This window comes from Pseudochaenichthys georgianus, chromosome 14 (genome assembly GCF_902827115.2).
Source record: "Pseudochaenichthys georgianus chromosome 14, fPseGeo1.2, whole genome shotgun sequence".
Lineage (NCBI taxonomy): Eukaryota > Metazoa > Chordata > Actinopteri > Perciformes > Channichthyidae > Pseudochaenichthys > Pseudochaenichthys georgianus.
The window spans coordinates 27,400,902-27,426,572 of record NC_047516.1 but is presented as its reverse complement, the minus strand read 5'-3'; the positions used below and the strand labels follow the sequence as shown (position 1 = coordinate 27,426,572).

The 25,671-nt window shown below is 41.0% G+C and overlaps 2 protein-coding genes across 3 annotated transcripts in view; one reads left to right on the top strand and one right to left on the bottom strand.

The window, feature by feature from the left end:
- The first annotated feature begins 3,263 nt into the window (after nt 1-3,263).
- Nucleotides 3,264-8,621, top strand: hpda (4-hydroxyphenylpyruvate dioxygenase a). The gene is made up of 9 exons (XM_034098287.1): nt 3,264-3,281; nt 3,951-4,040; nt 4,123-4,229; nt 4,341-4,418; nt 5,783-5,945; nt 6,441-6,512; nt 6,633-6,755; nt 6,852-6,968; nt 8,186-8,621. The coding sequence occupies exons 1-9, from the start codon at nt 3,264-3,266 to the stop codon at nt 8,261-8,263; spliced, it is 846 nt and encodes a 281-aa protein (XP_033954178.1). The 3' UTR covers nt 8,264-8,621.
- A 1,042-nt stretch (nt 8,622-9,663) lies between these two features.
- Nucleotides 9,664-25,671, bottom strand: part of LOC117458881 (E3 ubiquitin-protein ligase RNF43) — a 97,898-nt gene continuing 81,890 nt past the window's right edge. For both annotated transcript variants that reach the window (XM_034099592.1, XM_034099593.1), the window contains 7 exons: nt 18,591-18,665; nt 18,355-18,489; nt 17,296-17,397; nt 17,010-17,180; nt 16,815-16,917; nt 14,700-16,187; nt 9,664-13,089 (listed from right to left, as the gene is read on the bottom strand). In XM_034099592.1, the coding sequence (XP_033955483.1) occupies nt 13,064-13,089; nt 14,700-16,187; nt 16,815-16,917; nt 17,010-17,180; nt 17,296-17,397; nt 18,355-18,489; nt 18,591-18,665 (2,100 nt within the window). In that variant the 3' untranslated portion in view covers nt 9,664-13,063. The remainder of the gene's footprint in view (nt 13,090-14,699; nt 16,188-16,814; nt 16,918-17,009; nt 17,181-17,295; nt 17,398-18,354; nt 18,490-18,590; nt 18,666-25,671) is intronic.

Below are 25,671 nucleotides of genomic sequence, written 5' to 3'. Positions count from 1 at the left end.
AAAGAGACACAAGACAACTACAAAGAGACACAAAACAACCACAAAGAGACACAAAACAACAACAAAGAGACACAAAACAACTACAAAGAGACACAAAACAACCACAAAGAGAAACAAAACAACTACAAATAGACACAAGACAACAACAAAGAGACACAAAACAACCACAAAGAGAAACAAAACAACTACAAAGAGACACAAAACAACCACAAAGAGACACAAGACAACAACAAAGAGACACAAGACAACAACAAAGAGACACAAGACAACAACAAAGAGACACAAGACAACTACAAAGAGACACAAGACAACAACAAAGAGACACAAGACAACAACAAAGAGACACAAGACAACAACAAAGAGACACAAAACAACCACAAAGAGACACAAGACAACAACAAAGAGACACAAAACAACTACAAAGAGACACAACACAACCACAAAGAGACACAAGACAACTACAACAAAGAGACACAAGACAACAACAAAGAGACACAAGACAACAACAAAGAGACACAAAACAACCACAAAGAGACACAAGACAACAACAAAGAGACACAAGACAACAACAAAGAGACACAAAACAAACTACAAAGAGACACAAAACAACCACAAAGAGACACAAGACAACAACAAAGAGACACAAAACAACCACAAAGAGACACAAAACAACCACAAAGAGACACAAAACAACTACAAAGAGACACAAAACAACTACAAAGAGACACAAAACAACTACAAAGAGAAACACAACAACTACAAAGAGACACAACAACTACCACAAAGAGACACAACAACTACAAAGAGACACAACAACTACCAAGAGACACAACAACTACAAAGAGACACAACAACTACAAAGAGACACAAAACAACCACAAAGAGACACAAGACAACAACAAAGAGACACAAAACAACTACAAAGAGACACAAAACAACCACAAAGAGGAAACAAAACAACTACAAAGAGACACAAACAAACCACAAAGAGACACAAAACAACAACAAAGAGACACAAAACAACTACACAGAGACACAAAACAACTACAACAAGGAGACACAAAACAACTACAACAAGGAGACACAAAACAACTACAAGAGACACAAAACAACTACAACAAGGAGACACAAAACAACTACAACAAGGAGACACAAAACAACAACAAAGAGACACAAAACAACTACAACGAGAAACAAAACAACTACAAAGAGACACAAAACAACCACAAAGAGACACAAGACAACAACAAAGAGACACAAAACAACTACAAAGAGACACAAAACAACCACAAGAGAAACAAAACAACTACAAATAGACACAAGACAACAACAAAGAGACACAAAACAACCACAAAGAGAAACAAAACAACTACAAAGAGACACAAAACAACCACAAAGAGACACAAGACAACAACAAAGAGACACAAGACAACAACAAAGAGACACAAGACAACTACAAAGAGACACAAAACAACCACAAAGATACAGAAAACAACCACAAAGATAAACAAAACAACCACGAAGAGACACAAAACAACCACAAAGAGACACAAGACAACAACAAAGAGACACAAGACAACAACAAAGAGACAGAAAACAACTACAAAGAGACACAAGACAACAACAAAGAGACACAAGACAACAACAAAGAGACACAAAACAACTACAAAGAGACACAAAACAACCACAAAGAGACACAAGACAACAACAAAGAGACACAAGACAACTACAAAGAGACACAAAACAACTACAAAGAGACACAAAACAACTACAAAGAGACACAAAACAACTACAAAGAGAAACAAAACAACTACAAGGAGACACAAAACAACCACAAAGAGACACAACACAACAACAAAGAGACACAACACAACCACAAAGAGACACAAAACAACAACAAAGAGACACAAAACAACTACAAAGATAAACAAAACAACTACAAAGAGACACAAAACAACCACAAAGAGAAACAAAACAACTACAAAGAGACACAAAACAACCACAAAGAGACACAAGACAACAACAAAGAGACACAAAACAACCACAAAGAGAAACAAAACAACTACAAAGAGACACAAAACAACCACAAAGAGACACAAGACAACAACAAAGAGACACAAAACAACCAGAAAGAGACACATAACAACCAAAATGAGAACCAAAACACCTACAAAAAGACACATAACCACAAAGAAACACAACACAACAATGAAGAGACACAAAACAACCACAAAGAAACACAAGACAACAAAAAAAAGGCTCAACAACAACAAAGTCGGTGTGTCACCCGAGCTCACTTTAACTTATTTTGATTCAAATTTAGGCTTCAACAACGTTCCAAATTCAAGAAATAACCCCAATTACAGGTAATTGTGCAGTGCACTCGGTGTGTGTTGAAATAGGGGAAACATGCTGGTGGTGCAACAGATTTAGCCTGATTTGAACCCTTTACCTCAGTTAAGGTCAGACTGGAGCCCTATGGTTAAACTCTATCTGTCGACCATCAGGTGGCTACAAAGAGACAGAATCACCTCTGAATGTACTCAGATTTGAGATACTTGCATGTTACAGTTTTTCTCGATTGCTAACACACATTTTTTTTTAATTACTCAGTTTCTCAGAACACTAAACACAATTCACAAAACCACACACCAAAAGTGCAAAACTCCTCATTTTTCCTGCTAAATTAAGAACTGCACTCAAAAATACATAAACACTTTCCAAATGCAAACTTTTGCACCACATATAACACACTTCATTCATAATACTAGATTGTTTGACCACCCAACTACACACTGCTGAGCACAATCTAAAGCACTTTCATCATGGGCTGTGCTCTGTACAGAGAGGTTTCTGCAGAGAAAGATTGCTTGAGTTTACAGAAATACAGTAAATGAAGAAATACAAATGAGTTGTCAAAAACAACACTGTGCAACATGCATCTCAGCACATAGTTACTCTGCTTCGGATCTCTCTAAGTGTGATGGCATTGTTTGTCAAAACCCAGTTTGTAACTGCTGCTTCCTGTGCCTCATTGAAAACCCTTGGCCTTCCACCAGCACCTCTTTGGTTCTCAGTCCTTCAGATAAACAACAAAGATATAGTGGTTGGTCAGTGTCTGTGTTGCATAAAAGTGAGTTTACCACAGTACATTGTGCAGGATGTGTGTACAGTTATAGTCTGCAACATGCTAACAATTCAATTACAGTAATGAAGTAAATACGTTTCACATAACAGATATAAGCACTGATATATCATGAATTATGCAGAGCTACAAACTGGTAACTAACCTGTTTTCAAGTCTAAGTGTTCAGATTACAGAGGCAACAGTACATCGGCTTAGATTAGGCTGAACCCTCTGTCCAGCCTCTCTCATCGTCAAACCATGGTTGATAACATTTCATTTCATTAGAGAGTACTCTTCCTCCTCCTCTCCTCTTCCTCTTGCTCTTGCTTCTATGTTGGCTTCCATTGTTGCTGTAAGAAAGTACTCACCTGTGGTCTTTTCATAGTGCTAACATCCTGATTGATGAGCCAACAATTATGCTATCAGGTGTTTGGTCAGGTGGAACGTGTTTCTTGATCATTGGTCCATGTGTGAGGCATTTTGAATATCAGTGTTTTAAACCTGCTAACACGTGACTTTATGTTTGTGTCTTAAGTGGAGAAACGTGTGCAGTGGTTTGCAAAAAGTGCCATATTGATTTGCAAATTGTGTGAAAAGCTGAAAACATGTTTAGAGTTTTGGAGATTTGAGCCGATGTTTTGCTCTTTGAGTGTCAGTTAAAATAATTGTGCTTTATGTAGAATTTTAGTGTGTTAGCAATCGAGAAAAACTGTAAGCAATTTATCACAGCATATGTAGAAATGTATTCTGTCTTCAGCCACTGGAGGGCTTCTAAGAGATGTCTTCAGAGAGAAATACTGTTAAGATCCTGTGTTTGTGACAGACAGCTAAAGAGCGAGGAGCTGTGATCGTGAAGGAGCCCTGGGTGGAGCAGGACGGCCAGGGGAGGATCAAGTGTGCCGTGCTTCAGACGGTACGCACATGTTCAATACTCATGTGATTACACTTATGAGACTGGGGATTAATAACAATATATGTCACTGATTTTCTTTCAGTATGGAGATACAACTCACACACTGGTTGAGTACCTCAGTCCCTACAAAGGCCTCTTCCTGCCAGGCTACAAAGAGCCTCTGTTTAAGGATCCTCTGTTAGCCAAACTGTGAGTGTCTAACATTCCCAACATGTTTATAATGGGTATTATCCCTTTTTTTGCAGAACTGTCATGGAAAAATACTCATGCAATGATTGTTTTCTCTTCATTGCTTTTTAGTCCACTGGCAGGTTTGCACTTCATCGATCACATTGTGGGAAATCAGCCAGACGACCAAATGGTGCCAGTGACAGACTGGTAAGACTGCTTGAGCGCATGTACACATGGAGGGCACAGCAGGCACGGGGCAAAAGGACAAGTAAACACGACACACACGGTCACTCTGTCCCATGCAGATATACAAGTTGGCTCCAGTGCAACATCACTGGCCTATAAAATAAACAAAATCCTCATTACTTTTCCCAAAAAACTGATGATCCATTTTCTAAGTCGGGTGAAAATAATTTTCCACCTTGGCATTACGACCTTAGAACAGACACAAACAAAAATATCATAGTTCTTTATTATTTTTTTTCCATCTGTGAAACAAAATCTTTGATTAAACGTTTGTTGTTGTAATACTCATTTAGTTAAGCCACAAGAGGCTGAAGTGCACCACTACCAAACATGTCTTCATTCACTAAATGACGGTAGGTTGTTTGCCTTTAACTCCCAAAATACAGTAGGGAAGGTGCAATATTTGATTTATGTATAAATACAATAGGGAAAAGTGCAATATTTGATTATGTATGAATGCAATAGGGAAAGTGGGAAAGTGCAATTTGATTATGTATGTGCAATAGGGATATGTGCAATAGGGATATGTGCAATAGGGAAAGTTCTGTACCTGTATGTTTCTTGTTTGTTTCTTTGTCATGTGATATGTAATCTCTGTTCTGTATCTATGACTGATTGACCTGAATGTTTTATGTGTATTATCTCGATGCCCAAGACAAATTTCTCCTAAGGGAGACAATAAAGCTCTATCTTATCTTAAAATGACATATGACCTTAGTATTCGTGTGACATGTGACACACACACATTATAATACCTCTTTTGTGCATTGAACATATAACTCCTCTGGAAAAAGCATTAGTGCTTTCAGTCTTATTAAGAACTACTATAAAGGTAGTGGTGCACATCAGCCTCTTGTGGCTGCTATACGTATTACAACCCTAAGAAAAAAGATACCGATTTCAAAATAAAAATCCCCCTAAATTATTTTTTAATCTGTTTCACAGATAGAAAAAATAAAGGATTAATTAAGATCATCTTGGAAAACCAAAGTGTTTCTCCTGTGTCTCTTGAGGCTTCTGTAAAAAAAGACATTAATTTAAGTAATGAAATAACTCTCCCTGAAGTTTCTCCCATTTTTCCCTTTAAACTGGGTTTTCTTTGGAAGTTTTTCCTTGTACGATGTGAGGGTCTAAGGACAGAGGGTGTCGTATTGTCATACTGATATTCTGTACACACTGTGAAGACCACTGAGACAAATGTAACATTTGTGATATTGGGCTATATAAATAAACATTGATTGATTGATTGATTGATTGATTGATTGATAAGACTGAGCTTGCTCAATTAGTCCATGCTCACATATTCTGTCCGGGTATGTTTTTAGGTATGAAAAGTGTTTGATGTTCCACCGGTTCTGGTCAATAGACGACAAGCAGATCCACACGCAGTACAGCTCACTGAGGTCCGTAGTGGTGACCAACTATGAGGAGACCATCAAGATGCCCATCAATGAACCTGCAAGGGGGAAGAAAATATCACAAATCCAGGTGTGACTTCATCAGCTTGTAGCATTGGTTCACAGGGGTTTATCACTCTGGTGTAGCACAAGGGAGAAACATCATGGTACAGAGACCATCTTAAATGCTTGGTTTTGTTCATGCCTAATATGTTCTAACTTGTATGGTTTTATTTGTTTCTTATGGGTAACTGTTGAATTCTGAACCGCCTATGGGAATCAGTATCATTTGCACTAAGTGTTATTTTCCCATCCACCCAAAGGTGCACTATATGGTTACCTCTAATAATACATGTTGTAGCTACTAACTTGTGAATGGCAAGTGCCCAGCTCATTTAATGTGTTAACTGTAAAAGCTAAATGTCATTTGCAGGGTATCGCAGAGGTTTATTGCAGTTAGTCCCCAGCAGCTTGAGGAACAGTTGTGCAAATGAACTCAATGTTAATGGGCATCTCCCTGTGTTGAAACCTCCTGGTTAATAGCCCTGTCTCAGTGCTTTAATGTTCTGCACCCCCCTCCACACAGGAATATGTGGACTACAACGGGGGCCCAGGTGCTCAGCACATCGCCCTGAACACGTCAGACATTATCCAAGCTGTGAGTCTCCCCCGTTCATTTCCCCTACAGTATTCAGCTTCATTTTCCCACAGCCTCCGCAAATCTGCAAGTAAAGGCAAGTTTAAGAAGCTGCTTCTCTTTTGTGTGCGCTTGAATCAGGTGGTGAACCTGCGCGCCCGGGGAATGGAGTTCCTCTCAGCGCCTGACAAGTACTACGACAACCTGCGGCTGAATCTCAAAACCGCCAAGATCAAGGTGAAGGAGGACCTGGACCGTTTACAGGTGAGGAGACGTGAGATTTCAGCAAGCCTGACATTATTTACAATCTTTTTTGCTTGTGTCATTCCAAACTATAAATCTGTGTTTTTAACTTTTAAGGAATTGAAAATCTTAGTTGATTTTGACGACAATGGCTACCTCCTCCAAATCTTCACCAAGCCCGTGCAGGACAGACCGACTCTCTTCCTGGAGGTCATTCAGCGGCACAATCACTTTGTAAGAATTACTTATTATTATAAGTTAAGGTACTAATAGCACACAAATGTAACTAAAGTATGAACATATACAATATTGCCTCCGTCAGTTTTACTATTGTATTGACATCTGCAACCTTTGGTAGTTTAATGCACAGCAATGCATCATATTCGATAAGATCAACATTTGGTTGTAGCTTTGTCGTTGTCATTGGAGAAATACATAAACAAAAGTCAGTTTATGATGAGTACCTCAAGACCATGGATTTCCAGTTTATCCAAGATACTTTTGTAATCATTTATTTGGCGTAAGAAGTAGGAGCATTTTCCAAAGCATAAAGGAATACTTTATCCTTTAGTTTATCACAAACATTCAACATCTGGAGATTAAGGGTTTTCACTGAAAAGGAAGCGAGAGAAAAACTATAATCTGAAGAGTAAACAGTCAAACGATTATTTCCCTTTGAGTAGAGAAGCGGAAGTGGAAAGTTGCATATAATTACTCAATTATAATAATTGTTGTATAGTAAAATATTGTTGTAGTATACAGCAGTAAAGTAAAAGTTGTAATTGCACTAAAGTACAGTATTTGAGTAAATGTACTTTGTTACTGCCAGTTACACAAACTACTGGTATGATTGGTCCACTTGGTAGTCTTATCGTGTTTTTGGGGTGAGACCAATAGGAATGTGGTGCTGCTTAACGTCCTCACCACCTTAAAGAGTGAGAGCGGCCTGAACACCTGTTTGCAGCTCCCACCCAGAGTGAACAGTATAACAGCAGCCCACTTGTAAAACCCCAGTACATCTATCACAGGAGCAGATTAAAAGGCTCCCTGCTTCACAGCGAGGGGGATCTTTGGATTGGGTTGCACCCTGTGGCACTCCATTTATTACCCAGCACCCATTCTGCCTGTCAGAACAGGCCCATCATGTCACTCTCCAGCGTTTCACTGCAGATGTGGATACAATGCATGAAAGTGAGAAACTGAAGCTCTCAGAGCAACCACCCAACACTTGATCTTTTGATTATCCATGATACAAATATTGACATGATTAGTTTGCGAGCCCCTGGTGGGCTCCCATTGAACCCTGTGAGAATATTTCCCAGCCTCAGACTTCAAAGTTTCTTACTGTACGGTTACTGAGAGAAGAACCCCAGAGCCATAAGGAATGACACAGAATACGGCAGATCTTTGGGTAATTATTAGCCATCTGTGTGTGCTTGTTCTCTCTCCAGGGCTTTGGGGCAGGAAACTTCAAGTCTCTCTTTGAGGTCATTGAGAAGGACCAAGAAGCCCGTGGCAACCTCACCTAGGTGACACCCGACAGGCAGGCCAAAGCCTCGAACTGATGCTCGCCTGCTGCTGCCAAACCACACCAAATATCATTGTACATCTCAACAGCGCTATAAAACACATGTACCGAGTGTTGATTATCTTCATGAGAAAAACTGCTATTAGATATGTTGCTTATAGATTGCATGCTGTACGACTAAATAAAGATACTCATGTTCATGAAGGTTGGTTAGTATTGGTTGGTTAGTGTTTGGGAATAATTCAACAATTTGGAAAGTATTTGCTTGTTTGCCAAAGTTAGATGAGAACATTGATACCAATCTGTAAATGATGATGAAAGTCCTGTTTTAAATTGCACATTATTAAAATATATATATATATGGAAAATGAAAACAACCGTTTTTATTTAAGAAGCAAGGTATGTCAAGCTGTGAGGTTTAGAGGTGCTGCTAGGCAGGTTGTATTTGTGTGAAGGCCAATTTCTCCAAAACCCATAGGGGCTATACTGGTCTAGCAGGAAGGTCCCTCAGATGTTGAGATACCCCTACCCGAGGTAGAAGAAAACACAACAATGATTTTTCTTATCTTTAGGGTCTCCCATTAATGAAATCGATTGTTGTCAAATTTTGTTTTGGGGAAAAAAACGTTTTTTGGTTTGTTCTTTAGAACTACCCCAATCCCTGAAAAAGAGCCAAATTAGACCAGGCCGAATGTGGGAAAGGTGACAAAAAAGCCCATAACTTGAGAATGATCACTCTTTTCCTCTTCAGATTAGCTGAGGTATGAACCAGATGGCTGTCCTACATCACCAAATAGTCAGACAATTATTTACCCAAAAGAATACTGAATTATAGTCCTGTAAACTTAGCTTTAGTTTAGACGGAAATTGTACTTTTTGGTGATAGGAAAATAGGACTCCATCACCTTTCTCTCATTTATCAGAAATCCCTAACAAAGATACTATTACTGGATTGTCTGGGTGTTATTGAACACTAACCAGTAGTTGTATGGAAATATCTGGTACAGTTCTATTGCAAATGAGATTTCGAAGGGGAGGAGGTGAAGAGCATCTGCACAGCAAGAGTCAGCAGTTTGACATCACTCAGTGATCAGGAGGAGGCAGACACAAGGATGGAGCTCCATGCCACACGTCGTGCAGAGTCATATCCCGCATCATTGTGAGGTCTGATGACACAGATGTGGAAGTACTGCTCATATATTATGCAAGCAAATACATGTTTGGCAAATAATACATATTTTTTTATTACATGTGTAAATTAACCACTTTTGGATTTGAAGTATTAGGCTTTATTTAGCAAGGTTTTCTTCAGGGTGAAGATCTTTATGGAATGTAAGCATTCTTGTAACACACATTTGTTTGCTTGACATTCTGTTTTTTCCATTTATCGTACAATTCTTGCAGTTAATAAGGATTACATTGTGCAACATATTATACCAATGTTTCTTCCTCTTCTTTAATAGGTTGTCCTTGAGGAGTTAAGTTGTACATCAGTGTCATTTAGCTCTAGACATCTATTTTTAAACTATGTTGGGTACATTTGGGTCAACTATATGTCATTGAACACAAACCCAGCTCATCTAACACTTTGGGAATTAAAAGAATAAAAACAATCCTCAGCACAGAGGTTTTATTTCAAAATAATTTATTTGCATATAATTGGAATGAAGACAGGTTGATACATCTGTGATGGCACTGCTCAGTTTCCATATAGAAACATTCAGTCTATACAGAAACCACTCTTTCAAACCTGGACAAAATGGATAAATATATTAGTAAATAAATATATTAGTGACATGTCACTATATTGAAATGTTCTATTATATATAAAATACAACACTATTTCATTTGTTTTTTTGTTTGTTCTCTTTTTGTACACAAAGTATCCAAAATATACTGACATATCCCTTAACGTTCTGGAGGGATTCTTTTTACTCATAGAAAAGGCAGTTTCAGCTCATTATTCTTGCAAAAACATAAAAAAATAAACCACACAAAGAGAAAGATCTTGAACAGGATGAAATTACATCAGATATTATGTGGCATCATTTTTCATGTGCTTACGGTTTGGGGATGTTTTGTTCTTTAAATGATCAAATCTGCCCAAGCCTGTAAGTGTTGCTTGTAATTCAGTAATTTCCATCTCAGACAGAGGCTGTTTCGGCACCAATAATAACAGACAAGGACACTTTGTCTGGAGGACGCTGCGTTGACACATTCAAAGTGGGGTTTAAGAACAAATGACTGCAGTTAAAAAATCTGCATGATTCTCCAAAATATTGATTCCAAAATGATTTCCACTTCAATTCTGTCAGGTCCTCTTCACAAAAGCACATTTTGTTCTTATATTTAAGGAAAGGGTTGCCAACACATACTGAGTTATAAGTTCACTGTGCTCAAGATGTTGCCTCTTTGGTTGGACAGGTAAGAGCTTAGTGTGTGTGTGTGTGTGTGTGTGTGTGTGTGTGTGTGTGTGTGTGTGTGTGTGTGTGTGTGTGTGTGTGGGGGGGGGGTCCTGAATGAGGATTATGAACAGTTTATTTATGAATAAGGCACATATAAGGCTTTTTATTAAGTGCTACTGGTTACATTGCAATACCCATGAGCTCTGTGTCTGCTGTTAAACTGTATCTGACTGCTGCTGAGTAAAGCCATTCACATTTTACTTAGCCTTTAAGGGGAAGTCCACACTATTATAGCATTCTAATTCCTCTAATGTGTGATAATTTAGCCGAGCAGAGGAGTCTGTGTTAAAGATAAACAAATAAAGCCACCTCTGACTACTATCCACACAATTTAAGTTATCAGAGTCATCTTTCCTGGACACATGTTCCGTCCGCCAGAGGGGCTAAATAGGTGGAGTGAGAAGATAACGGATATTTAGAGTTTTACTTTTAAAGGATGGCGTAAATATTTCATCTTAATTAAAAAAATGTAAATACTGAATCTAATTTAGAACAATAAACATGTACAACACCACAGCACCTTTCACCGATTGGGGTATCATTACTTAAGAAGCCCTGAGAGGCAAATGAGAAAAACAATTCTTGTAATGCATTTGTTTTACGTCTGATCTGAAATGGTGCATTTCCTGTGTTTATGACTTATGGCAAGAAGGTTTTTCCAGGATATATTTTCTGTCAGGGCAGTATCGGATTTTCAGTTCATGATTTTATAATTGCGTTTTGAACAGTTCTTGGAAAGTTATTCCCCAAACAATGTTTACATGATATTGTGATATGTGTATTATAACCAGGATTTGATACAATGTTTGCCACAGTTAGTATAAACTGGAAAAACAAAGTCTAATCTGTGATATAGGTGAGAAAATAAAATGTAATATTTGCCAGTATAATTGTAGGGGATTTTTTTGTTGCTCATTTGCTATTGTAACAAAAACTGCTTATCCTGATCATTACGTATCCTTATAGATTTACCCTAAATCATAAACACAGGAGATAAAACAACTTCGAATGTCTGTTCTAGGGTCAGGGTGAAAATCACTGGGGAAGCTTGCAGAGCTTAAGGCAAGGCAAGGCAAGTTTATTTATATAGCACCTTTCAACACAAGGCAATTCAAAGTGCTTAAGGATGTTTCGGGACTGTTCGGTTACATGGCTTTACTCTGGTTATATCATGAAATGATCACTTTTTCTGGTCTATAGCGGCAATGTAGAACATTTTCCTTGAGCTTTAGTTCCTGGAAGACAAAGGGAGGGTACACCCTTTTTGGAGAATAACACAACATAGTGATGAATTAGCCGTTAAAGCAGCAGAGGATATGGTTGTATTATGGCCTGTACACTTTTCACTGATCGGGAGGTTTAACAGCACCAACATGTGAAGACACCAATGGCAAGAGAAATGACGAGAACAAGTTTACACTAGCTTGTAATGACGACGGGATAATTCAGTCAAACCGGTTCATTTTGAGAGGATAAAAAAATAATAATTACATACTACAAAAAAAATACAGAAAATGATCCAAAACACAAACAAAACAGCTGCCATTATTGAAATAATGAAAAAGGGCCCATGCAAGGCTCAGCTACCTCATTGAACGCTCGCTGTGTGAGGGGCTGAGCATCAACCTTCCTCTCCATTTTGGACAGGTCGCACTGCCAAGAGGAACACTTTTTGTTGAGTTTGTGGGAGCTACTTGGTTGTGACATAAAAAGAATCACTACAGCAGTACCTTTTAAAGACCCCCTGTGTGAGGCATGTTAAGAAATCTGAGCTGAGGTAGGCTGGAGAGAAAAGCTTCTCTCAGCTGAGACTGGACTCAGCGAAGGAAGACGCAGATCACGAGAGTGAAAGATAGTACCTCGAAGATAAATCAAGTTATTTTTGCTTTAGAGTGAGCGACGCAGAGATGGAGTCTCACTTCATGAGGGCTCAACACCCTAAGCAAGGATAATTCATTGCTAAGGAGCGTGGGAACTTGTGATATCATATCCAAAATGAATATTATTCCTATATATCTGAAGAGGAGAAATGCAGAAAAACCTTGTTGCCTCTTTGTGGTGTATGAGTCGTTTCTCCAGCAGCTCCCAAACATTTTAATAATTCAATGTATTTTCAACATTATGAAGGGTCTTCACTTAAAAAAGTATTTGTTTAAGTTTTAGCATGATTCAATTATAATAATTTCAATCCAACTCAGGCGAAAGAGCATTTCAGTGTGAGTTCTGAATCCTGGGGGGAATTGCTGGTGGAACAATGTGGAAGACGTGAGAGCGACAGCCAATGAGAGGCCTGTCCATTCTGGCTCCTGGGTAGCAGCTTGATTATCAACAAGTTCTCACACACCGGACTCCTCTTCTGATCCTGTGGGCACAAAAACAGCTCAAGTCATCTTCAAAATATAATTTGAAAAAATACATACATTTTTTAAATAAACAGCTAAGGGTAACGCTGGGGCATACTGTTTATATGGCAGAGTTTTAAATAGTGATGTTTTGCTGGGCACATCTGAACAATGTAACACACTTTGAAATGCACAACTTCCTCTCCTGTTCTAGGGTCTCCTGTGTGCAAAGAATCGATTCTCCTATTATGGAAATCAAAGGATGTGCCCAGTTTTAAAGCTAGGATAACGACATTGACTGAAGCCCCGGCCACACAAGGACGATAACGGTTGTATCTGCTACAGTTCTCTATCAGATAGACGGTTCGGCCACACGAGGTCGACACGGAAACGCAGAAAACGATAACGATAACGGGTGGTCCCTAGGTGGGTAGATCTGCAAACTAAACGCTCTGGGGGGCAAACGGCTCCGTGTTTACGCCTATACGATCATGTCCTGATAACGATGACGCAATGGCCCCGCCTCTCCTGCTCAGAGATCAGCTGCTGGGCTGTCAGAAGAGGGGGAGGAAAAGAGAGGCTCCTTTTTTTATTCTTATATTATTATATAGAGTCGTTATTCATTTGTTTTAAAGCTCAATAAGTAACAAAGAAGACCTTTGACCGGCACTTTTCTAATTTTGTCCGGCGAAACTCTGCTGCACGGTCCCCTCGTCCCTTGGAAGAGGCGGAGAGGTGGGTGTTTTTCATCTGCTGGTGGACTACCGGAGAGAATTATAGCAGGAACAAACGCTTGCCTCATGGAGGGAGAAAAAGAGCCAGAGCATCCACAGCATAGAATAAACAGAAGGGCAACCATGGCAACCATGGCAACCATGTGCGGGAAGTCTTCTTTGCTGCTTTTGTGGCAGACTACAGCGCCACTTACAGGCCTGGCATATGTACTACAGCGTCTCCAGCGCTTTCGAGCGGTCTCGTGTGAACAGACACGTTTCTGGTGCCTGTTGCGTGTGGACGGAAGACTTTTTTGATAACGATTGCGGTCCGTTTGCGTTATCGTCCTCGTGTGGCTGGGGTCTAATACTCTGCATTTGGAAAGAATTCGATATATCCTAAAACATAGACTGGGGGAATATGAAAGGATGTGGGGTCCAATGGTTTCATTTACAAGGGGGACGGTCGGCTGAGATGCATTGCACAAACAATCGTTTTTTAATGGCTTGGGTGGCACTGCTCGGGGAGGGAAGGGTGGGGGTAGTCTGGGCTCATTTGCACCCTTTAAGTTTATTTATTTATTTCTATTATATATACTATTTTGTATTTTCTTTCCCAATATGACTATGTATGTCATTAAGTATGGTATTCCTGTCTTGCTATGTTTTTTCTTTATTATTTCTTGTTGGCTGTTCTGTTTGTCTTCTATGTTGAAAAAGGGAAGCATGATTTCCACCCCAAAGAAGTCTGTACTATTGCTTACACTTGTATGCTTCTTCTCAATTCAGCAAGACTTTTCAACATTTTTGGATTCTTAATTAACCATGGAGGCATGAGTAATTCTTTTGGTGGTAAATATTCCATAAAGTCCTAAAGGCTGGACATGTTATTAAAGATAAACAAGTGAGTCACCCACCCTGATTGTGGTGTAAAGTTTGGCAGTACAAACAAATGTCTGTGTTACAGTCAGCAGCAGGACCGTGGTAGAACCTGCAGGGGGGCCTGTCCATAGGGGCCCCGGGCCCCAAGAGCTGAGGCTCTGAGCGGGCCTGCTGCACCCGCTTTTGCCACACAACATGGGCCCCGGCATAGCAGGGCCACTCCTCAATACCCCCAGAGTCCAGAATGAGGGGCACGGGGAGCAGGGCGGGGTGCAGCTCAGGGGGGGAGCAGCAGAAGCCGGGCCCCTGACCATAGTGGATGTGGATGCTGCGGTCGTCCTGCAGATCCAGGCTCTGGTGGAAGTGAACAGAGGGGCCGTCGTGCACGTAGCCCCCCACTCGCCCAAGTGGAGCGGGAGGGTGTCCGTGTCCCTGGTGGCAGCAGTGGGGCTGAAGCTGTAAGGGGATTGGGGACACCAGGACTGGAGGAGGGCTGCTAGGGTCCTGACACTCGGCCCCCGGACTGGGCCGGTATGTGGGCTCTGGCTTCGGGCACTGGCAGGGGCTGTGCTTAGGGGGGCACATGGGCGAGTCTTTGTCCAGGAGAGGAGCAGCAGAAGCAGCTGCATCAGCAGCAGCGGCCCCCTGCTCCTCGTCCGAGCCCCTGCTGTGCTCCCCCTCCTCATAGTGGTGGTGTCTGTGGCGGTGGTAGTGGATGTGGCTGAACACAGTCTGCGGCTGCTCCTCGGGGCAGCCTGCTTTGTTCACAACAGAATCCAGAGACCTGGGCCGGGCCTGGGCCCCTTCCTCTAGGCTGCTCCTGCGGGGCCCGTGCCCAGGACCTGGCCCGTAATACACAAACGGATCGTAGTCACTGCTCAGGGAGCTCCGGAAGGTGGACCAGCTGCCATAGACTCCCTGCAGAGACACGTCAGTACAGTTCAGGACGGAGTCGCTGGAGGAGCCATGACATGGCCCCGAACTGGAGTCACTTGCTGGCCCATCAGCCAAGTACCCGCTGCGCTCTGTGTGGTAGCTCCCCCCCGAGCAGCTGCCGTCGTCCTGCCGGGTGTGGGGGGGCGCTCCGCGGGGCTGTGGTGTGGAGGAGGCCGCGTGCTGCAGTCTGGAGCTGGATGCACTGCGCTGGGCAGGGCAGGCTGAGCGGTAGTTGTTGTGGCAGGGCCGACGGGGGGTGTAGTGGTGAGTGGAAGTCCTGCAGTTACCACTTATTCTATGGGGCCTCCCGGGACCCTCCACAGGAAGGTGGTACCCACAGCTGGAGGCGAGCTGCCTGCTGGTGAGGAAGCGTAGTGTCTGAGCGTCTACGGGAGAAGAGCCAGAGTAGTGGCCCAGAGAGGGGTACGGTCCTGAGGGTCCCCGGGGATAGTGGGGCCTCATAGAGAAGGGGATGGCGTGCTGGGGGAAGAGGTGGCTGTGTGGGCTGCTGAAGGGCTGAGGGTGCAGGAAGCTCTGGCTCTGCTCCTGACTCTGTCTGCTGGTTCTCTGGGGCTGCCGCTCCGTCCCTGTGGAGACCAGCAGCAGTCAGAATACACAGAACAGGGTACGAGGAACTTCTGATTATAAACACGTCTCACTGCAGATTAAACAGGGGTTAAGAATTCAGAGAAATGGCTGGAAAAATATAAATGTGATCCATCCAAGTCTGATCTACATAACTTCTCTCTGGTGATTACTTTAAAATAATATTTCTTCTGCCATGTTTCAACTTGGTCAGTATCTAAGAAAACAGATAAAATAGTCAGGTTACATTTTTGTATTAATACTCAGTTAGGCCACAAGAGGCTGACGTTCAGCAACACCATGTTGTAAATAGAACTAAAGGCATTGTGTTGTATTCCACGTTAAATTTCAACGTACACAAGGTACATATATTGTACGTTACATCAAATTCCTGTGCCAAAAATGTTTTCCCCAATGAACTAAAAGATGTAACAAAACCATTTGTTTCACCTGTCCATAAATCATAAATACAGGAGCGAAAACTTTAAATGAAAATGTCAGATTGTACGTAGATCACCAGACCAGCAGATATTATATTTCTCTTACCTCTCAGGGCTACTATCTTAATACAGTGTACATTCCTAGTCCAATAATCACCATCTTTACCACAACTTGACTGGTTTCCTCACCCATGATGTTATGCATGCAGAGGGGACAGGTGCGGTGCTGCAGCAGCCAGGGGTCGACACACTCTTTGTGGAACTCGTGAGCGCAGGAGATGATCCTCAGATGCTGCGATAAAAGAGGGGCAGAGGAAGCTTTGAGGATAAATAGCTGACAGTTAAATGTATAGAAACATTATTCATTGCTCTATCTCCTCTCACCTGCCCGTCCAGGAAGTCGTCCAGGCAGATGGCACAGACGGGGCTGGAGTTGGAGCTGCTGGCCGAGCCCCAGGCTGCGCGGTGCCGCTGGGCCCCCGAGCAGCCCTGAGAGCTGTACGTCTTGGTCTCCAGGCGACTGATGGCCCGCATGGTCTGCTGATGGACTGAGTCCTGCACACACAAGAAGAGAGGGTTAGGAAATCCTTTCAAATGGATCCACAATGAAGACTGACCGCTTGTTTTTGGTGAGCTTTTCACTTTTATAAATGTCACTGCTGTCACTCACCCAGGTCCGGTTGGACTTGCACTTGTAGCGGAAAGCGAAGATTAGGACGATGGTCAGAATAGCTAGGACAATGGTGAGCAGGATACCAACATCGTAATGTGGCTGTAAAGGGAGGAGAAAATGGAAATAAAGCTACATATTTTAATGGAAAACCTCAACTTCATTCACATAAACAACTTGCAATAATAAATCCATATTTGAAGTGAAGATAATGTTTGTTTTTGTGAATTATTTATGGTTTAAATATTGTAATCACCTTAAAGATGGGGTAGGTAAGTTTGAGAAACCGGCTCGAGATCGCTAGAATTTGAAAATACACAACCGGAGAAAATCTGCCACTTCCTTACAGAGCCCCTCCTCCAACACACACGAACGCACACATGACCAATGAGGGCACGAAATACGTTTGTGCCCCGATGGAAGGCTGACAGGCAGCTAGGCCATGTACTTTTTACAGTATTACGGCTTCTACAGATGATATTTTTTTATGGATTTTTTGTCAAAGCACTTCAGATATTCATTGCTATCGGGATGTTAAGAGCATTCCATGGAATATAACAAAAAGTGTATCTCGAGCCGGTTTCTGAAACTTACCTACCCCACCTTTAATAATGCAGTTATAAGTGGTAGTAGCAATAATATAAATTATTTTCATTTTGATTAAACAATGTATTTTCATCATATCCTTGAGTTATGTTGTGGATCCAAGATTTTGAATGACCATATTGAACATGACTCAGCATCTGATGGTGCTTTGAAATAATCCAACTCTTCAGCTGCATGAATAAACATATACAAAAGACGGAGTACAACTTTTTGAATATTCAAAAATATATATTGAAACATCCAATTCCATCCTGTAATTATATGTGTCACAAATAGATTGTCATTATTTGTGTCTAATATTTTACAGTTAATCCAAAATCATATCTGTACCTACTCTAATGGAGCGCGGAGAAAGTTATTTTGTGAGAAAGCGTAGAGAGATCCTCTTCCCCCCCCCCCCCTAGTTAATGAAAGGCATGTCAGAACGATGTGAGTCATTGTTTCAGGGCTTACCCAACTGGGCAGCTCCACCAGGAGCTCAATAGTAACTTTGGCCTCTTCGTTCTTGTTGACCAAACCCATCAACTCCTCAGCATTCTCTGCCTCCACCAGCACTACGGGGCCGCGAAGGAAGTCTATTTCTCTCAGCTGTGCGTTAGTGAATAGGAAGGTAAAGGACACAGACACGTGAGTGTGTTTTATCCTCTCACATACTTTAAAGATTAGTACAACAGTGGCTGTACACTCACCTCAAAAGCAGCATTGGCATCATCACTGACATCAAAGATCACGGCCTGAGCTCCTTTGTCCAATGCCATACGAGCCTGAAGGAGACAGCACAGAGAAGACAGTTATAAACAAAACATAAAGACAGCAGGACATCTTTGGGAGATGCATCAAGTCATGTGACTTGAATAATGGAGACTTATTCATTAGGAAAGCTGGAAACCTGCGCTACAGAACAGAACACTCGTTATGATGATATACATTTGTTTGAATTCACTGGCCATTTCTGGGTTATTCTGCTTCCCTGTCTCGGTTCTGAGCAGTGTAAAGCAAACATCGAAAAATAAACAATTAGGTGTCTATTTGTGTCTGTAGATTTCTCCTAAATGTACTAAAAATGACCCTTTTGCAGATTCAAACATTTCACAAAACGTATAAAAACATTTTTGGTGTAAAATAAACTATTGCGGAAGTTTTCAATTTCACCTGTAGTGTCTTGCAAAATGTATGGAATAAAAGAAAACATATATTTATCATATTTATCAAATGAGTGTTTCTTCTCATACCAGAAGATAGATCCCCCAAATTCACTTAGCTCTAATATGTCATTTTTTAACCTGGCTTGAACCAATGTTCAGATTTCTGTTCCGGAAGAGGATGACGATGAGATAATGCCTGATTTACATATTTAATCATACTATTTCAGAAAACCTGTAATACAAAAAGGAAATCATTGAAGTAATTCATTCGGGGGAGTTTCATGGTGTAAAGATGTCTAATGCTGTTCACCTGTTGTATCTCCCATTAACACCATAGCACTTTATTTAAGGTCCTAACTCGAGCACTAGGTGGCGCTCCTGCACTGAGCCCCAGGCCTCACACAGACCAAAGTGCAGCTCCTCCTCCCACTGCTCCACCTGACTGTGAGCCACACACTGACTGAAGAGTGGAAGCATGGAGCTGAAGGCCGCAGCACCGATCTGCTGCCTGATCCAACACGAAATAATGCAGGATGATTTGACTGAGTGAAAGGAAAATGTGTTATAGACTCACATGGACATGTGAGACATCTTAGTTTCCATGAGTCATTTCACAGTGAGGGATTTTAATACTTATATACTATTTTAACAGAACGAGTACAATGGCAAATCAGGTGAATTACAACCACCCGTTTCTAACCAGTTGGACCATTAGGGTAAGGTCGTTTTTAGGGTCTTTAATTAGTCTTAGGTTGTGATTGTTACTTTATGATCACTGCACTTCTTCAAATAAAGAAAACGTCTTTGTGAAACATATATTTTAAACTATCTTTTTCGTGTATTGGCTCATGTTTTCAGCTTCAAGCTTAACAGTGTTTCCCATTTTATAAATCTGCATTATGTTGATCTCGCAAACCTAACTATTAGAGACATCTATTCATTCTCAAATATATTCAGTTTAGCTTATTATCATTGCGAACAAAATGCTCTATAAAAAGTTCCATTGGGTATTGCCTGGTCTGTGAATCTTTTTCCGTAACAGTGCAATACATTTTTTAGTTAAAGAAGGCTGAGGTCTATAATTACTCCCTTCACTTTTACTATAATTAAGTTTCTCTCAATCAAAGCCTAACAGGGAAATGCATTTGCATATTGTCACTCTAACACCCCAAAATAGCACTTGTGGTGTGAATGTCTTTTCAGTGTGTGTGTGTGTGTGTGTGTGTGTGTGTGTGTGCCCTAAAACAATCCATAAATACTTTTTTTCCAGCATCACTAGAAGACAGTTTAAAAACAAAAAGCAGTCTGTCCATTAATACTTCATCACATGCTGTCAAGCGTATGGCATCTGCCGACAACACAAGTTTAAACACCTAATCCCCGCGTCAAACACTACACACACCCTCAATGTACACAGTATATAAGGGATGCTTTCATATTATGGGTGAACCATCAGAGGCCCTCACAATACCATGTTATTGCCATAATTAAGCCCAATACAACCCTACTGCCACTCTAAACATTTTGTGATAACATATATTGCAATGTATTGCTTTGCATCCTTTAACTGCATTTCTATTATGCAGCGTTTAGTTTCATTCTGCTATTTTTTGACCACCTTTAAGGCTGATATTACCCATAACCTCACTCAGCCCCATCAAGTGGACTGAAATAGCGAGTGCTAACGTTTAAATAGTATTTTCAATATTAAATAAAAAACAATCAATATCACAAAATACTGTTATACTATGCTGTGTCAATTGTTTCCCTGACCCCTAGATACTGGGGATTCTGAAAGTGAATATCCTGATAGGAGTAAAAACAGACTCACAACATGTTGCTATTAATGCAGGGACCTTCCTAATGATTGACTACCTTTTTTAAGATGATTTGATCACTTAAAATAATGTTCACTTAAACAAGACGCATGTACTATCTGTGATGCAATAAAAAAACAAATCGGTTTGTTAAGTGATTCAAGCATGTTTGAAAGTTTAAGGCAATTTTCTAAAATGATCTGGATAATAAAGTGCAAAGCAATTATTTTGGCCAGGGTGATCCCATACTTGCTGCAGAAGTTAAAAGCTGCACGTACACTGACTGTGAGTGTGCATACAGTGTGTGCTTTTGTGCAGCTGAGAGTTAACAACATTGCCCCACAGAACCGCCGGTGGTGGCCGTAGTGCTGATGGTCAGAAAGAGGTCAAATAAAAAAATGATCATGTTCCCTTTGATCTGGCTTCCAGCTCTGGAGCAGCAGCCGTTTCCCTGTTTCATCAGAACGGTAATTGTGGTACGTGCGTGGGCCTAAATCGGGTGCGGTCACATTGGAGTAAAACAAACCCAAAACGGAATCTTTGACATGTGGGAAATGCTTTACCTGGGGTTCAAAAGTTGCACGCTGCAATGAGCCCACACATCCTCTAATCGCGGTAATAAACGCAGGGAAGCCCAATGTGGTGTCACACACACACACACACACACACACACACACACACACACACACACACACACACACACACACACACACACACACACACACACACACACACACACACACACACACACACACACACACACACACACACACACACACACACACACACACACACACACACACACACACACACACACACACACACACACACACACACACACACACACACACACACACAAGCAGTTTCAAATCCCCAGTTTGAGAAAATACCATCATAATTTCTACGAATGTCTGCTGCTGTGGTCTTATTATTTCTCAGTATTAGTCGTGAGCCACAGACCCAGAAGAGGCCGGAGAGATCTGATTACATGATTACCAGAAGACACTATATGTAACCTTTAACGGCGCAATGACAAGCTGCTACGCTAACAAGACAAGCTAAAAGGAAGGGCCAGCACGAGGGTTTCAACATCTCCAGGTCTGAAACTGAAACACAAATGTCTGTGGTTAGGTAAACACCCATCCTCGGGAGGTGCCACTTGACACATGTGATTCAACACTATTTGGCATTGGAGTAAACATTAACAACTCACACTCGCAGAGTCGGACATGCCTGTGGTTTACAGGGAAGACATCATCCCTGAGAAACTCACAAACAACACTTTTTTTTGGCAGAGGGTGCAATGAAACACGGGTTGAGTGTTGCTGTGTTTTGACCCGCTGTGCAATCATTTGAATAAAGGCAGGAGAGGAGCGGTCACAAACATAAACACACCTGAGGCACCGTGAGGTCACACACCAGCAGCTCTGCACCCACAGACACACTCTTACTTCAAATCCCACCAGGGCTTCTTTTACATGTATTCAGCTCTAGGGACAAAAACTGGGAAATGTCAAGTTTAAAATGTATCATCTTATCTTTTAACTGAGTTTGTCTGCATTTTTTCCTCGTATAATTCCTTTATATTAGATTACATTTTATAGAATACAATACATAAGAAATAAATGAAGTAAACAAAATGCATATGGGAAGGCACATTTTCCATTGCCTTCAGTACATACAACCCTGTAAAGCTGGATCACACCCTAACCATCATCGGGCTGCCTGTGTTCCATTGATGGTCAACAATGTCCATTGACAGCATTTTTGGGTATATTAAAAAAAAGTGTTAATTTGTACCTTATTTTATTACTTTTCCAGTTTATTCAAGTCTAGTCTAGTTGATCTGTCGTTTGTTTCTGTTAATTGTGGGGTTTCTTTGGGAGTTGTCCATGTAAGGAAGGAAAGAGGGTGTCTTATGCTGTAAACACCGTAAAGCCCCCTAAGAGAATGTATCATTTGTGCTACTCAGTTGAATTTGATTGATTGATGGAACTATACTACGAGCTGCCTAAGCTTGAGGCAGTTTTAACCGCAACTCATCTCCCATAAGTCTCATGATGTGCCTTCCTCAGCATCAGGTGGCCGGCTCGGGCCTGCCAGCGCTGTTTGTTTACATCTCCAGTAAGAAGTGCGGTCTGCGAGCCAGGCCTGGCATGACAGAGTGTTCTCTCAACGGTGGCAGAAACTAACTACGCTGCTCTGATGTCTTTATTTCATGTTAGAGATGCGCCAAGGTTCTTCAGCCGCCTGAGAAGATGGCTGTGCCTGTTAACGTCTCTGTGTTGTTCATGGGATTAATGCGCCAGAGAGCGAATCCCCTTCATCTGCAGCCAAGGTAACGGGGAGAAGACGGGGAGGGCAAAAAAAGGAGGATATTACACAGACACACGTAGACACATTGCGTCTTCCCACAGAGAAACATCTGCTATATTAGTTAAACATCTAGAGAACTATATTCAGAGTACCAAGCGTGACCCAGTGGCTTCGTAACCTTTGACCTTTGAAAGCAGCAGATTTGATTTAAATCTGTGCATTAAAGGGGCAGGAAATACTTTAAAGGCAATCATCTTCGCACTCAAGAACCAAATATGGCTTAGTGAGTCATTATTCACATATTAAGCCATAATCATTATTTATATATAGCAGAACTCTGTCAGTGGATCGAGACAGACGTTGTTCTTGTTTCGGGAATTATCTATAAATTAATTGATGCTGTAATCAAGACAGAGCAACAGTAAGAAGAACATCCTGGAAAAAGAGCTCTCAATCCCAATTCTATAAGAAGTGGCAATGCATGATCATCTCAACAGCCCACACTGCTATATTAATAAGAGCGGAATATTATCTCGCAAATAATTTCCAAGACCTTGAATACCTTTTTTTTCTTTCTACGGTCCATTATTCTTTATATGTATTGGATTATATTGTGTCATGGACTTTCAAGGTAAGGGTGGGAGGGGATGTGTGGGAGGTGGGGTAGGATGCTTGTGAAAGAAATTAAAAGTGAGGAAATACGTTGCTCCAATTGCAACATTGTACTACTAGCATCTGTCCTTCAGTAAAAAAAACATTTATTAAAAAACAGTTGAACTGCACAAGATTTAACAACAGTTGAGGGTTTCACTCCTCATTTCAAACTAGGATTTAATGTCGATTTTAGGACAAAACAGTGCAAACACACTGAACAATGTGAAACGTTGACTTTAATTAAATGTATGATGTAAACAGATTTCACATAACTATATTAGGTTAGTTGAAAGCAATAATATTAAGTTGAAATAACAAATATTAGGTTCAACTTTATATTACTGCTTTCAACTAACTGTAACTACAGTTGTTCAGATATTACATTTAATTAGTGATTAGTTAATTAGTTTTTGAAAGTAAGACGTTTCAATGTCAACCTAAGCTAATTAGTGAGCATGGTTGTCCTTGTATTCAAAGTCTTTGTTACGTTAATCACACAGCACCAGCTGCTGATGTAGCTCTTTCTCGGTCTCTGATAACCCTTCCTGCCTCTGTAAAACACGCCACCAGACTCCATTTAACTCAATCCAACGTCTCTTTGCCCAGCGTGACTGTCCACATCACTCGGTGCATGAGTAAATTACACCATGGAATAATATGTGTGGGAATAAGGAGTGAGAGTGAAAGAGGAACAGGGAGGGGGAGGAGTGAGGCGTGCAGGCTGTGGTGCTGCTGCAGTAAAGTGTGTAATGACAGAGTACAGAGCTCCAGCCTGCAGGTCTGAGGCTCTGCTCCGCTCTGCTCTGTCATTTCTCCGACTGGCCCGGCACACTGGAACCATTACTGAGGCAGCGGGACACGCCGCACGGCTAAATGAGGAGCAGACGGGGGCGAAGGCTGCTGGTGATAATAAGAGAGGGGTAGGGGGGGGGCTGGAACAGGTGCAGTCTGAGTTGATGTTGTGGTCGTAGTATTACTGGACCCAACAATAGGTCATGTAATGCCTCTATGGCTCTGTCTTTCAAAAGAATAGCGATAAACACGCCACTTACTGGGGCTCAGTCCCTGTTGCGGCTATGAGGGTTTGAATTCGGCCTGTGGACCCTCTACGCATCTCATCCCCTCAAGCCCCCTTTCAAAACCATCGCTCTAATGAAGGCTAAACTAACCAAAAAGAAACATCTTTATAAAAAATAAAAGACGCGGGGGATCATAGGCATTTTTGTCTTCATAAAATCATCGTCAACATCAACCAACATCACTGCAGTTATTCATCTCGCTTAGGACTCCTCATCGCCGCAACAAACAAACCACGTCATCAAAACCGATCAAATCACTGAATAGGTTCAACAACTTTGAGCTGTACTTGACATTACATTACTTAGACTGGCAATAATACTTACTCAACCATTAGTAGCCCAACCCTTTTAAATGCTGAAATTCACCATAAAGAGTCATGTTAAATACTAAAACACGACTGTATGTGTTGTAATATACAGTTTATATATAGTACAATGTGCAAGTAAATGCATTATATCAATATTTACATTTGTTTATCTTATCGCATATTTGACATTTGAATTAAACTTCTTATGTTTTTATAATATTTAAATTGTATAACTTTATTGCAAACTTTTACTTACATCTCTTATATTTATATAAATATGTATTTAAATTGTAATTGTTTTACTTATTTTATTCTTAAATGGACCATCTATCATGGAGACAAATGTCCCCCTGGATTCTGATTCTGATACTATTTCATTTTTCTTCTTCTTTCCTTGTTGAAACAGTTTGGTCAAATGACATCAAAAATAACCGCACAGCTTTGCGTTAAA